The sequence below is a fragment of the Cydia pomonella genome, unplaced genomic scaffold (assembly GCF_033807575.1).
Source record: "Cydia pomonella isolate Wapato2018A unplaced genomic scaffold, ilCydPomo1 PGA_scaffold_206, whole genome shotgun sequence".
NCBI lineage: Eukaryota > Metazoa > Arthropoda > Insecta > Lepidoptera > Tortricidae > Cydia > Cydia pomonella.
Genome location: NW_026907846.1, coordinates 200,422 through 213,463, shown reverse-complemented (window position 1 = coordinate 213,463; position 13,042 = coordinate 200,422). Strand labels below are relative to the sequence as shown.

Sequence of the window (13,042 nt, the reverse complement as noted above, 5' to 3'; positions counted from 1 at the left end):
AAAATATCTGTTAATTTCTAACATAATACAAAAATAAATTATTAATTACGTAGGTAGATGAAATAAAACGCGTAAGAAGTTTGATTATACATTCCAGACACACGCCAACATCATTGGTACAAGCTAGTTAAGATCTTACTTAAAATTACCCTTGTTACTCGTACATAACCGAGTTACATTATCAGCAATGTACAAGGAAAAAATATTCTTCGCACAAAACCCGGTAATGTATTAAGAAGTATTTTTTCTTTGCACATTACCGATAACATTTCCAGTTTTGTACGAGGATGTAAATATTCTTCCTACATTACTTGGTTTTGCTCAAAGAAATCTTTATTCCGTGTACAAAACCAAGGAGGTTCTGCGAGTAAATAACGTACGAGTAACAAGGGTAAAATTAAGGTCCGGCGGAGAACGTCATAACGCACATTATACTTACTAGCGTTCTTGGCACTATGGGTACGACAACTTATGACACCGTTAAGGGATTTCGTCGTTCAAAAGATTGAAACTAAAGCAACCGACACAGACATGTGAGTAAGCTGTTAAAAGTTTGCATAACAAAACGAATGGTTGCCCACTTCACAACTCGGAAATGTCGCAAGTATCATAAATGGGCACTTTTTCTTGACTAATTATTATATTACTATAATTGTTGTATTTTGATGAAAAATAATAAAGTTTTATTGAGTATTCAAGATTTTTAATTAAATAATATAGGCGATTAACCAACCCGACAAGCGGACGCAACTTAAAATGTTGTATTGCGTGGTATATTTCAAATCACATATTGCGTGTTTCATTACCAAATTGATGATGTATCAAAATAAGCTCAAAACGCTGACAAGTCGTTTAATCTGATTCGGGCTCTTTGCTATTTAAATCAGTAATTAAAATATTTGTTTTCATTCTTTCCAGAATTCAGCTAGTTCGTACAACAAAAAAATGCGGGCCTGTTCAACGTGACAGTTCAAAAGGAACCACCAAGATGTCGTTCAAACAGCTCACAAACAACACTATCGCTAAGGCCTACAACCATCTGTTTGTGGAACTAGCAGGTATTGCAAACAACAACAACAAAGAAACACTACAAACAACAACAACAAACAAACAACAAACGAGTTATTTGTACTGTACATTATGTCAGGAGGACCTCCTAGATAGATACAAGCAACAACAAATAACGAAACAACAAACAAAGAACAAGATGCAAAGAAGACCTAACTAGATAGGTATTCATAGCGTACATAGTTATTATTTTCGTTTATTCAGAAGATCTTTTATACTTCTACTAGGCTAGGTACCGAAAATGAGATCAAATTAACTGCCATTTTTCAAAAATTTATCCACGATAGTGATTCAGAAACAATCTTTTAAAATAATGTAATGACAGTTTATTACTCTCTTTACACAAAATATCAATGCATTAAAACAATTAAAATTGAGTAAATGGGCCATGGAACCATTTTTTTACCGAAATCCGCATCCACATGTCGCTCGAATAGGTCAGGAACAACACTATCGCTAAGGTTTACAACCATCTAAACTGATTCTTCAACAAAAAAAAACAAATAATAAGACACGATGAAGATCTACAAAATACACAACAAACAACAACTTACAACAACAACAGAACAAGATCCAAAGATGGCCTACTAGATTGGAGTGAGGTTTCATAATTTCCGTTTGGATCGAATACTTTAAATTTTGGCCCATTTTAAAATGATTCCGATGAAACTCAAATACCTAAACAACATGATTAGGTACTAAAGCCTGTAACGTAACCATATATTTGTGGAACTAGCCGGTATTGGGTTTGTGTAATTTTTTGTTGGATTATAGGGAGCGTGCATGAACTGTAGGAGGCAGCACAGGAGCTGTCAGATTTTTGGCGCGAAGCGTAAATGTGAGGTTTATTGTTCCAATGTAGCCCACAAGATGGCAGAACCAACTATGCACAAGAAAACACTTGACATGTAAATGTGCATGTTTATGGTTCCGATTCAGACCACAAGATGGCAGACCCTCCAACGCGCACGGTCCCTATAGACCCAACTAGAATAGATTATGGCTTTTTTAAGTATCGACGAAAAAGTGTGACCTAAACTTTGAAGGCCTAAAAACGTACTTATATTGGTAATTTAAGCGTTGCAATCGGAGTCACTGATACATTTTTTTCGAGACAACTTGTGATTTCATATATATCCCACCCAGAATAAGATCTTCAAGCCTGTAAATTTAGTCGAAATCTAACGAAAAAGAAATCGACAGCATAATGAAAATAGGCCCAAATGTCGTATGATATTTCACACATAAGTTTCGAGAAACTCATTAGTATGAGTCTGGAATTGAACCCCAGGACCTCTTATTATGAAACCCCACGCTTTACCAAACATGGACATACGTGCATTTGCATCTTTATTTAAGAAATGAAACAGACCGAAACCCACTCATGTCATTCACCTCAGTTCTAACACTATAATTTGAAGTCCAAAAGTCTTGAATATAATCAGCTAGGCTAGACAAACTAGGCATTCAGGAAGTTATTAAAAGGTTATTGACATTATACTTTTTGATCCACTACGGTTGACCGTGATCACATAATGCCTTTTAACACAATGGTTGTAAAAAAACGTTCTTTGTCTACGTGTGAAGCGATACCTTTTGTTGGGTAATCATAATGTTCTATTAGGATGTTTAACAATTGAACGCTAACTGGTTACAATTTGCAATGGTTAGCATATCAGCCATATCTGCACTTAAAAGAACTCGTTTAAAATGAAATCTTTTATATAAAATGCTTGATTCCTGCCATACTTTCTCTAGGATGAAAGATTGTATTTGACAGTTGTTTTCGTAAGAACTAATAACACACTGTATTTTATAGAATAGGTATTTTAAAACCACACAGTACCTCAACCGGGATTTCACGGTAGTAACCACATTAATAAACTACACAGGTAACCTTTGCATTCTTATTGTATTAATTTTATGTTAGTGACTTGAATTTGATTTTATATATTACGGATCGCAACTATGATGTAGCTCTGCTCATTATCATGACATCTGTTTCAAATTTAAATTATTTATCGGGTGCACGTATATTTTCTTTATTTACTACTCTTTTATTCATACAAAAAGAGCGGAACGAGGGCAAATCAATTTGGTGTTATTCAACCTGGTTTTTAGCTATTGACATGAACTGGGGTTTTAACCAGCAACTTTCATTTTAGTTTGTAGGCCTCCACTCCAGCCCTTAATGTTACTAGGTATTTAAGTTTCAAACTCCATTCAAGCAAGATTTTTTTCCCACTTACGTCCAGATTATCGCGGGTACGTTTTTCTGCAGGATCCCGTTTTAGCATACGCGCTAACATAGTAACGGTTCCACGAGCATTCTGTTTGCGGGACACTGCACGTATACTACAGGATCCTGCAAAAAACCGTACCCGCAAGAACACTGGACGTAGATAAGTTACTTATAAGTACCTAACTTATCTACGTCCAGTGTTTTTGCGGGTACGACGCCTAGGTAAGACGCATTCTAAATATAGCCGTTTCATGTAATATTCCAGATCCTCGCACCAACGACTGGTTTCTCATCACCAGCCCGATCCCAGGGCTGACCATCCTCTACCTGTACCTGAAGTTCGTCAGAACATGGGGCCCCCGCTACATGGCCGACAGGCCTCCCTTCCAGTTTCAGAAGACGCTCATCGTGTATAACTTCTTGCAGGTGCTTGTTAGCTGCTGGCTGTTCCATGAGGTAAGTTTACATGTACCTTCCAGATCCTCGCGTCAACATCTGGTTCTTTATCACCAGCCCGATCCCAGGGCTCACCATTATCTATCTGTACCTGAACTTCGTGAGAACATGGGGCCCTCGCTACATGGCCGACAGGCCTCCCTTCCATTTTCAGAAGACGCTCATCGTGTACAACTTCTTGTAGGTGCTTGTTAGCTGCTGGCTGTTCCATGAGATAAGTTTATATGTATCTTCCAGATCTTCGCAACAACGACTGGTTCTTCATCACCAGCCTGATCCCCGGGCTGACCATTCTCTACCTGTACCTGAAGTTCGTGCGAAAATGGGGCCCTCGCTAAATGGCCTATAGGCTGCCCTTCGAGTTTCAGAAGACCCATTTTACCCTTTGGGTACGGAACCCTAAAATGACATAAACAATTAGAATGTGGGACAAAACGAACGGGCTCAGCACTTATGCTGACACACGCTTAATTTATGCTGATACACAGCTTACTGTGTCAGCCATTTCACACAATTATTAAATTATAAATAGCTGACAGTCATTGTACATAATTGAGCAGCGCTGATTATAAGTTATTTATAATTTAATTTGCTCGAATTTAAACTATCGTGAGTCATACTGACAGTAAACAAATTTTTCATCACACTTGCTCGTAAAAGGTGTTAATACACGTAGGCGATTGCGGTCCTTAAATCCTAAATTTCGACGTAGGGATGAAATTTATTTGTTCATCAGACTTTCTAGGCGATGCGGTTCGTAAATTTGAAATTTCGACGTGATCTGTAATGTACGTATAAAATTGAGCAGAGGTTTTATTTATTCCCCTTTTTTCTCATAAGTGTGATGGAAAACATTGTGCGTGCCACGGGCGACGGGCGGTACAGGAATTACTAACTCGTGTTAATTGTCACACACGTTTATAACAACACAAATCACTACCTTCGCCATTTTAAGCGTTTGTAAAGCGCCTGATACGAAAGACAGAGCAATATCACTAAATAGCTGATTTATAATTTAGTTAAGTAGAGATTAACGTAAATATGAATGAGAAAGTTGCATTTTATCTAATACGAGTACATGTACATGCTAGCTTTATTTGAAGTTCATAAGCGCATTGTAATATGCCTACTTGGAAAATAAACTATCTTTATCTTTAGGTAGGTACCATGTGAGGCAAAGTAATCTGATGCAAATTTCGAGTTGTTTCTTTATGTCCGCTGATAGAATTGACTTTTTAATGATAAATATTTAATGACGTTTATTTGTATAATAAAGTTAGAATATGCCTCGCGTTGGTGTGGTGAAATTCTTCGCCAAAATCGCCAATTCTTGGGATTAGTTGCCAAGCGAACCCCAGGCTCCCGTGAGCCGTGGAAAAATGCCGGGACAACGCGAAGAAGATGATGATGATTCGGAATACTTATCCTCTTTTAACAGGCGCCAGCTAGGAGTAGGCCGCGCTCATTGAAAACTGCGTGTTGTAAATTTTATTTATGTAATTATAATACCAAAATATTAAAAGTTAATATATTACTTTTCTTTTCAGGGTCTAGATGCGGGCTGGCTCCGAACATACAGTTGGAAATGCCAACCCGTCGACTTCTCAGATAGCCCGGAAGCGATGCGAGTAAGTTCCTTTATACACACACACACGAACACGCACACGTACATGTACACGCATACGCACACGCACGCACACGCACGCACACACACACATATACGAATAATTAAATAAAAATATATATTTATTGCACCTACAATAATACATTTTAAAGACACAGATAGATAGTGTACTTTCAACAAATTTTTGAAGATAGGAAGACATTTATCTAGTCTTATTTCTACTGAAACAGCATTTCCACAATCGAACAGCCTGGAAGGTAAAATAGTTCTTATTATAAGTAGATTAAGAAGGACCAAGAATATCAGTCTGAGAAAATTATAGAAGAGAGACACTAAACTTGAAACGCTCTTTGACATACGGAGGAGTAAGAGCCACGAGCGAAAAACACTAAATAGGGTTGTTTCCATCTACAAATCTTAGGGCAGAATGGGGTTGGCAACTGTCAAAGGTTTGCATACATGGCGCCATCATAGCTTGCCCCTGTCTCTAGTTTTGTTCTATGAGATTTGGCTTAAAGTACTGGAATCCAGGTCCCAAATTCCAAAAAAAAAAACAAGAATTTGACACAATTCTAGGGATTGACAGGGCAAGCTATGATGGCGCCATCTGTTTAATACTTCGACCGGCCAACCCCATTGTATCCCAATAAATTATTTTGGATTATAAGAACATGTTAAACTACTTTTAGTGGACCTGTAATGGCCATATTGTTGTAAATATTGAATTTAAAATATCTTTTGGCACACGTCACGTGACCAAACTCGAAACGTCATTGAAGATTCTGATAACGTCACAACTCTCGGATTGACACTGTTGACAGTTAGGCGATAAACAACAAATGACAAATGTCAGTTGACAGTTCGTATCTTCTACGAGTTCTACGTGTGTATGTAGTTATGTGTCAAACCGTAAACTGTGACGTCACACAATTTTCAAAGAGCGTTTTGGGCGCGAAAGTATCTGTCAAAATATATTTTGTTAACTTAACATATTTAAAGCCGTTTTTAGTATATAAGTTGAATTTTAGGGCAACTTTTAGTTAATATAGAACGTAATACCTACAAGCGTTTCAAAAAATTGGAAACAACCGTATTGTCGTGTAACCACATAAGAAATAGCAGTCAAATTTTAATCAATAGTATTAGAAAACAAAAGCGACTCTGTTCCACTTAATAATTATTCAAATTTTAGTAAAGGTCATTTATTACTAGTATTAGAGCAGGTTATTTGTACTGGTATTAGAGCCTTGGAACGCTAGAGGATTCTGGATACTTGACAAATGTTTTTCTTAGTTTATCAATCAATCCTTTTCCAATTCCAGGTGGCCCGAGGAGTCTACGTGTACTTCCTAGCGAAGATGTCGGAGCTCCTGGACACGGTGTTCTTCGTGCTCCGCAAGAAGGACCGCCAGATCACCTTCCTCCACATGTACCATCACACCGTCATGCCCATGATATCCTGGGGAGCGACTAAGTAAGATATGCATGTTGTAATTCTTAGCGAAGATAGTGTCGGAACCCCTGGACATGGTATTCTTTGTGCTCCGCAAGAAGGACCGTCAGATCACACCGTCATGCCCATGATATTCTAGGGACCGAATAAGATTACGATTTCGAAAAAAAAACTTTAGGAGAGCACGTCACTCACGTTCAGTCACTCACGTTTAGTAGCTACCGGTCACTCACATTCACTTATGTTCGGTTACTCACAGTTGGTCACTAGGTCCCTACCGCTTTGTTACAGGTCAACTCACGTTTTTTTCGAGCGGAGCTGCCAAGATGTCTACAAATATCTGAACAAAGCAAAATAGATACGAAGTGGCATGTTCAATTATTTTTAACCACGTCAACGCTGTTTTTTTTTTAATAATAAAGTGCCTGTTAAAACGGAATAGCATGAAGTAATTTAGTCGAGTACTTTAAACCTTTCATGATATGGTGAAGTCGGGTTGTTTTAGGTACATTATTCATTAGACATTACGAGTACATTGTCCACTCGAAAGAGTCCTTGTATAATTTTTTAGGGTTCCGTAGTCAACTAGGAACTTATTTCATACCCTTATTATAAATATATTTGCGTCTTAGAGATGTTTTATATGTAATAGTTGTAATAAAATTATCTTTATACTTCCAGATACTACCCCGGCGGGCACGGCACGCTCATCGGCGTGATCAACTCGTTCGTGCACATCATCATGTACTCCTACTACATGCTCGCTGCCATGGGACCCAAGTACCAGCGGCTGTGCTGGTGGAAGTCTTACATCACTACTTTACAAATGGTGGGTAATAGTCGGTATTGACATGAAGCATTATTTTTCAAACTATAGCAACAAATTTACAACAGGTCACTCACTCCTAGTCACTCACATCAGTCACTTGTCTCGCTCACTCACAGTCGGGCATTCACATCCGGAGTGACCAAGGCCACAAAGTGGCCACATATATCTGAACCAAGCCTATATTAAAATATCAAGCGGCATGTTTAGTTTAGACACTTTATACTAACTTCATCGTAATAATAAACAGAGAATATTCTTGAAAACCAGCAAAATTTTAGCCCTTCGCTAAGGAACCGAATGCCGCTGGAGGACACTTCCTTTACAAACGATTTTCGGTTAGTTTATTACGATAAGAAAAAAAAATACAAAAGTTTAAATTTAAATGCATTTTTGACGGTGCAGTTAGCTCGTGTTCTTCTCTCACTCTCACTGAGCGCAAGCGTGAAATGAAAGTGCGTGTCCGGGAGCGCGGATATCATGCTTTTTAATTTGTTTTTTTTTTTTTTTTTTTTCCTAAGCATACTATTGCTCATTTTTAGAAATAATTCTCATAAGTTTAGCTTTCTGTAAAATTTATTATAATTTTTTAAAAGTGCATTTTAGACCTATGTTCGTGATTGTTTCTCTATTGAGCGATTCCTTTCGGTGAAGACCCCCGATAAAGGCCTCAAGATTGCTAAGTAAATTTATAGTAACTGTATTGTCCAGAAAACCGGGCAAGTGCGAGTCGTACTTGCGCACGAAGGCCATTATTTATAAAAACGGCAAAAAAAATATGTTTGTTGTATGGGAGCCCCACTTAAATATTTATTTTATTCTGTTTTTAGTATTTGTTGTTATAGCGGCAACAGAAATACATCATCTGTGAAAATTTCAACTGTCTAGCTATCACGGTTCATGAGATACAGCCTGGTGACAGACGGACGGGCGGACGGACGGACGGACAGCGAAGTCTCAGTAATAGGGTCCCGTTTGTCCCTTTGGGTACGGAATCCTAAAAAGCGCTACAACGTTTTTTTTTTAATTCGTTGTCTGAACAAAATTATCATTTTTCAACAGGTCCAGTTCTGCATAGCATTCCTCCACTCCTCCCAGCTGCTCTTCTACGACTGCGGCTACCCTCGCTGGTCCGTCGTCTTCACTCTTCCCAACTCTATCTTCTTCTACTATCTCTTCTGGGACTTCTACGACAAAGCCTATAAGAAACCTGAAGCCAATGGTGCTAAATCTAATGGGCGCGTCAAAGATGGCGTTAAAAATCATAAACAAATGGAAAGCAATGGGATTAACAGGAGTAATAATAAAAAAGTGAAGTGAATTGTATACTGTTTATGGCGTATAAAAGAGCTAAGGCAGTTTAAACCTTGACTCTTGTCTTATTTAGAAAAAAAAATGCAAAAGGAAAGGTCATAAATTGTTGTTTCTGACCTAAATTGCATGCTCCTATGCAGCAATTGAATGGTAACAAATTCGTTTGCCTTGTTTTTAAATGTACCATTTAATGTTGTACCTAGATTATTTTGGGTCGATTACAAAAAAATGTTTTAAAGATAAATTATTAAATTTTTGAGGCAAGATTGGTTTACAGACGATTATACCAATTGCGCAAATTAGTAGCTTTACTTAATAAGTCACCATTTGTTTATTGCTTAAGACAACTAATGAAAATCATGAAAAAAAATAATAATACACGCCATGTAGATTTGTAAATAAAATGTTATTCAACTGTTTACATAATAAAGCACAATCCTTGTTTACATTGTACATAAAGGCATTTTAAGTAGGTATAAATTAGAATGTTTTAAATATAAACGCATGCTCAATGTACTTATTTAAAATGTAATATTAATTGTATAATTGTTTATTATTTTCACTGTGTAAAACACGGCCTTCAGGGGCCCACTGATTAGTGATTACTGATTACCAGTTCGCCGGACGATATCTGCCTGTCAGTTATTCGCAATTGTCAGCTTTTGCGAATAATTGACAGGCCGATATCGTCCGGCGAACTGGTAATCAGTGGATCCCTTTAGTGTCATGCATGATTGGAAATTGGATAGATTTTTGCGTTTGAAGCCAAGACCTAATTCGAGCCCAAAGTGACGTAGGCGCAGGTAGGCTTTCTGTGCGCTGTACGCGAACCGCGGCTGTAGCACGTCCGGATTTTTATCACTTGTCACTATACCTGTCACCTTCTAACAAGTATGTGAGAAAGTGACAGGCATAGTGACAGGCGATAAAAATGGAACCATGCTGCCATCGCTAGAGGCCAAAGCTTACTGACTTGCGGTGTCAGAATATGACGTCACCTTATATATTTTGTCGCTATACAAGGGATAATTGCGACCATAAATCTGGCCATATACGTTACTATATAAAATATTATCTGTTGAACTCTCCGTAATTGTAATACACAGTGGGCTGGTAAAACCCGACAGATTTTAAAGATACTAAAATGTCATACAAAATTTCCTGAATTCAGTCTTATTTTAGAGAAAATGGCAACTATTGTGAAAATTTGTTTCTGTAATAATTAAGTGAAAAACGCATTTTTGCCTGCGACGCGGCCACTCTGTGACTTGGTTGAAACATACCTACTGACAGAGAATTGATTGTCATAGAGAGGTAAGGTCTAAGAAAAAAAACGTTCGACTGACAATCAAAACAGATGGCGCTGTACTGCGCCATATATTTTGTCACTGAATTGTCAAACGGTAACTTTTGACAATTAGACTTACCGCAAAATGTATGGAGCTGTACAGCGCCATCTCGTTTACCTGTCAAATTCCAAGCACGAAATTATCTTAGATTATTCGCATTTTACTCAATTAATGTATCTTTGCTACTTACGGACTTTGCTACTTTTTTTTCGGCAAAAACAATTTTTTCCGAAATTTAGCAAAACTCATAAGACCGTTTTTGCTATGACCTCAGGAATGCGTGGTTAAAATCTGTAGGGTTATACCAGCCCACGGTGTATATGACTAACCTGCGACTACTAGAATACCTATTAGAATACAAATACACAGCATCCTTCTATAATTACCTAAGTGTAAAATAATAATAAGGAATTGTAGATAGATTTTTAAATATACTAATGTATACAAATTCTTCCAAAGCGGGATACAGGACTCTCTGCCTATAGGAATAAGGTGTTCTTTAGAAAAGTGCTACTATTCAGAAATTATATAATTGTGAACCAATGTCACTTTTATGGCTGGTCTTAGTTTTATCTTTTTTCTGATCGTGTAGTGTAGTGTATACACTACGTTAAGATTTCACCGACTTGGCAAGTGAAAAAATGTGCGGATTCTATGAAATTGAAATTTGTTTAATCTTTATAACATGGCGCAGCCATATTTTATCCCTGAAAAGTCAGTGCAAATTTAAAAACTCACTATAACTAGAAGAGTGAATATCTTGGTCTCCATTTGACGCTATACGTAGCTCCCGTTCCATGGAAATGTATATCTGTATTGTCAAAGTGACACAGCATATGCGTATAGAATTAATGGGGTTGGCTTGTCGTTGAAGATGGGGAAGACTTCTCGAGAATATTTTTGTTACGTATAGCTTATTACGCAGTGAACTATCGTGGAAGTCTCTGCAGCTACTGAAAAATTAATCTTGAAACACTTTTAGCCATGTTTTAATCAACACCCGGCAATCCATCGTGGCTTTTAGTAAAGTCCAGCTATCTCTTTACTAAAAGCAACTACCGAACAACGTCATGCTCTACTAGCACATTTAAAAGTTACTACTGAATAACGATACTTAACATTGGCAAAATCATCATAGATGGAGGCCATATTATAAAACAACAAGAAGAACTGTCAAAGGTTGCATAGATGGCGCCATCATACCTTTCCCCTGTCTCTAGTTTTATTCTATGAGACTTGGCTTAATAGCATCCAGGACATAAAAAATAAAAAATAAAATAAACAATTCTAGGGATTAACAGGACAAGCTATGCTAGCGCCATCTATAAAATACATCGACCGGCCAACCCCGTCTAAAAGCGCCCAAAGCAGATACTTTGGTCAACATTCTTTTTGTTGTCTTATTTCTGACCACTCTGTCACACTTGTATAAATAAAAAATCTAGTGCAATGTCTTTCTCATATAAAATGTATGTCTTCATCAATGTAATCTACAGCTATTTAAATTATATTTTACATGAGAAAAATTAAAAACAAAATTTCATCTCATACAAAAAGCTCCACTCCGTCACATTTTTTTGGGGTCAAAAAACAAGATAACGAAAATAATTTTGACCCACTTAAGAGGCTGTCAATACCTAAAGCGCGCACACTGTCTATTTGTATCGGAGTAAATGAGATAGCACTGTCGCATGTTACTGGGCCTGGGCAAGGGAATAATAAGAAAAATATTGAAATGAAAAAAGTGGATTATTAGTGTAATATTTTACTCGACCACGGTTTAGATATAAATGTTTTGAAATTGTGATTTTAATTATTATTTTTATTAGACCCATAAGTCAAAACAATAAAGACATAACACCGTTTAATTGTGATTTTAAGACCAATCTTTGTAATTATTTTCTATCGAGCCGATTTCGTTCAATCGTGTATCGAGTACGACCACGGTCTTTGAAATATAATTAATATGAACATATATTTTTCTTACTTGACTAAAACAAATAGTCTTTCTTAAAAAACTGTTTAAGTAACATCAATTTCAAGGACATTGGGTGTTGACAGCCTCTTAAGTATAGTGCCCGAACCGTAAAAGGAGAAGAATAAAACAGGCCCATGAAAATTAAATATATTATAACTCTTATGCTGTCTTCCTAAACAGCCTAAAGCCATCATTATTTAAATAACTTTTAAATTAGTTCTTATTTTATTTTGCGAAGACAAACGTCAATTAGATATTAAAACGCTGCGAATCAAATTTTATCATATAAATTGTTTTTTATTTATTTATTTGATTTAATTATACTTAATGGATTGTACACAAATGTTTTACCTATGTACGAATGTTTTAAAGCGATGTTCGGTATTAAAATGTTACGAGAAGATTATTTGTTTTTTTTTGTTCATTATATTTTTTGCCCTACTTAAACTACTTATAGCTAGAAAGGCCGCTCATTTCATTACTAATATTAGACAATTGCGATGCAATTTTAAGAAATTTCCCTTCGTGGATTATATTAAATTGCCGCATTATGTTAATAATGTATAATATAAACCAGGACCCTATTTTATTAACGCGCTTTTATTAGGTCGACCTGTATGTAACTAACTATATATTGGAGTCTAAGGTAACTAATTTAACCATCCTCCAAGGATCATAGCGTCATGAAAATTGGCTACTGTATGTAGTTCTGATGACAATACAATAATATGG

General features: G+C 36.7%; 1 protein-coding gene across 2 annotated transcripts in view; it reads left to right on the top strand.

Annotated features, from left to right (window-relative positions):
- LOC133533821 (elongation of very long chain fatty acids protein 7-like) overlaps nucleotides 1-9,624 on the top strand; it is a 58,333-nt gene extending 48,709 nt beyond the window's left edge. For both annotated transcript variants that reach the window (XM_061872876.1, XM_061872877.1), the window contains exons 2-7: nucleotides 919-1,058; nucleotides 3,576-3,766; nucleotides 5,314-5,394; nucleotides 6,713-6,864; nucleotides 7,525-7,672; nucleotides 8,732-9,624. In XM_061872876.1, the coding sequence (XP_061728860.1) occupies nucleotides 919-1,058; nucleotides 3,576-3,766; nucleotides 5,314-5,394; nucleotides 6,713-6,864; nucleotides 7,525-7,672; nucleotides 8,732-8,989 (970 nt within the window). In that variant the 3' untranslated portion in view covers nucleotides 8,990-9,624. The remainder of the gene's footprint in view (nucleotides 1-918; nucleotides 1,059-3,575; nucleotides 3,767-5,313; nucleotides 5,395-6,712; nucleotides 6,865-7,524; nucleotides 7,673-8,731) is intronic.
- Nucleotides 9,625-13,042: the final 3,418 nt, after the last annotated feature.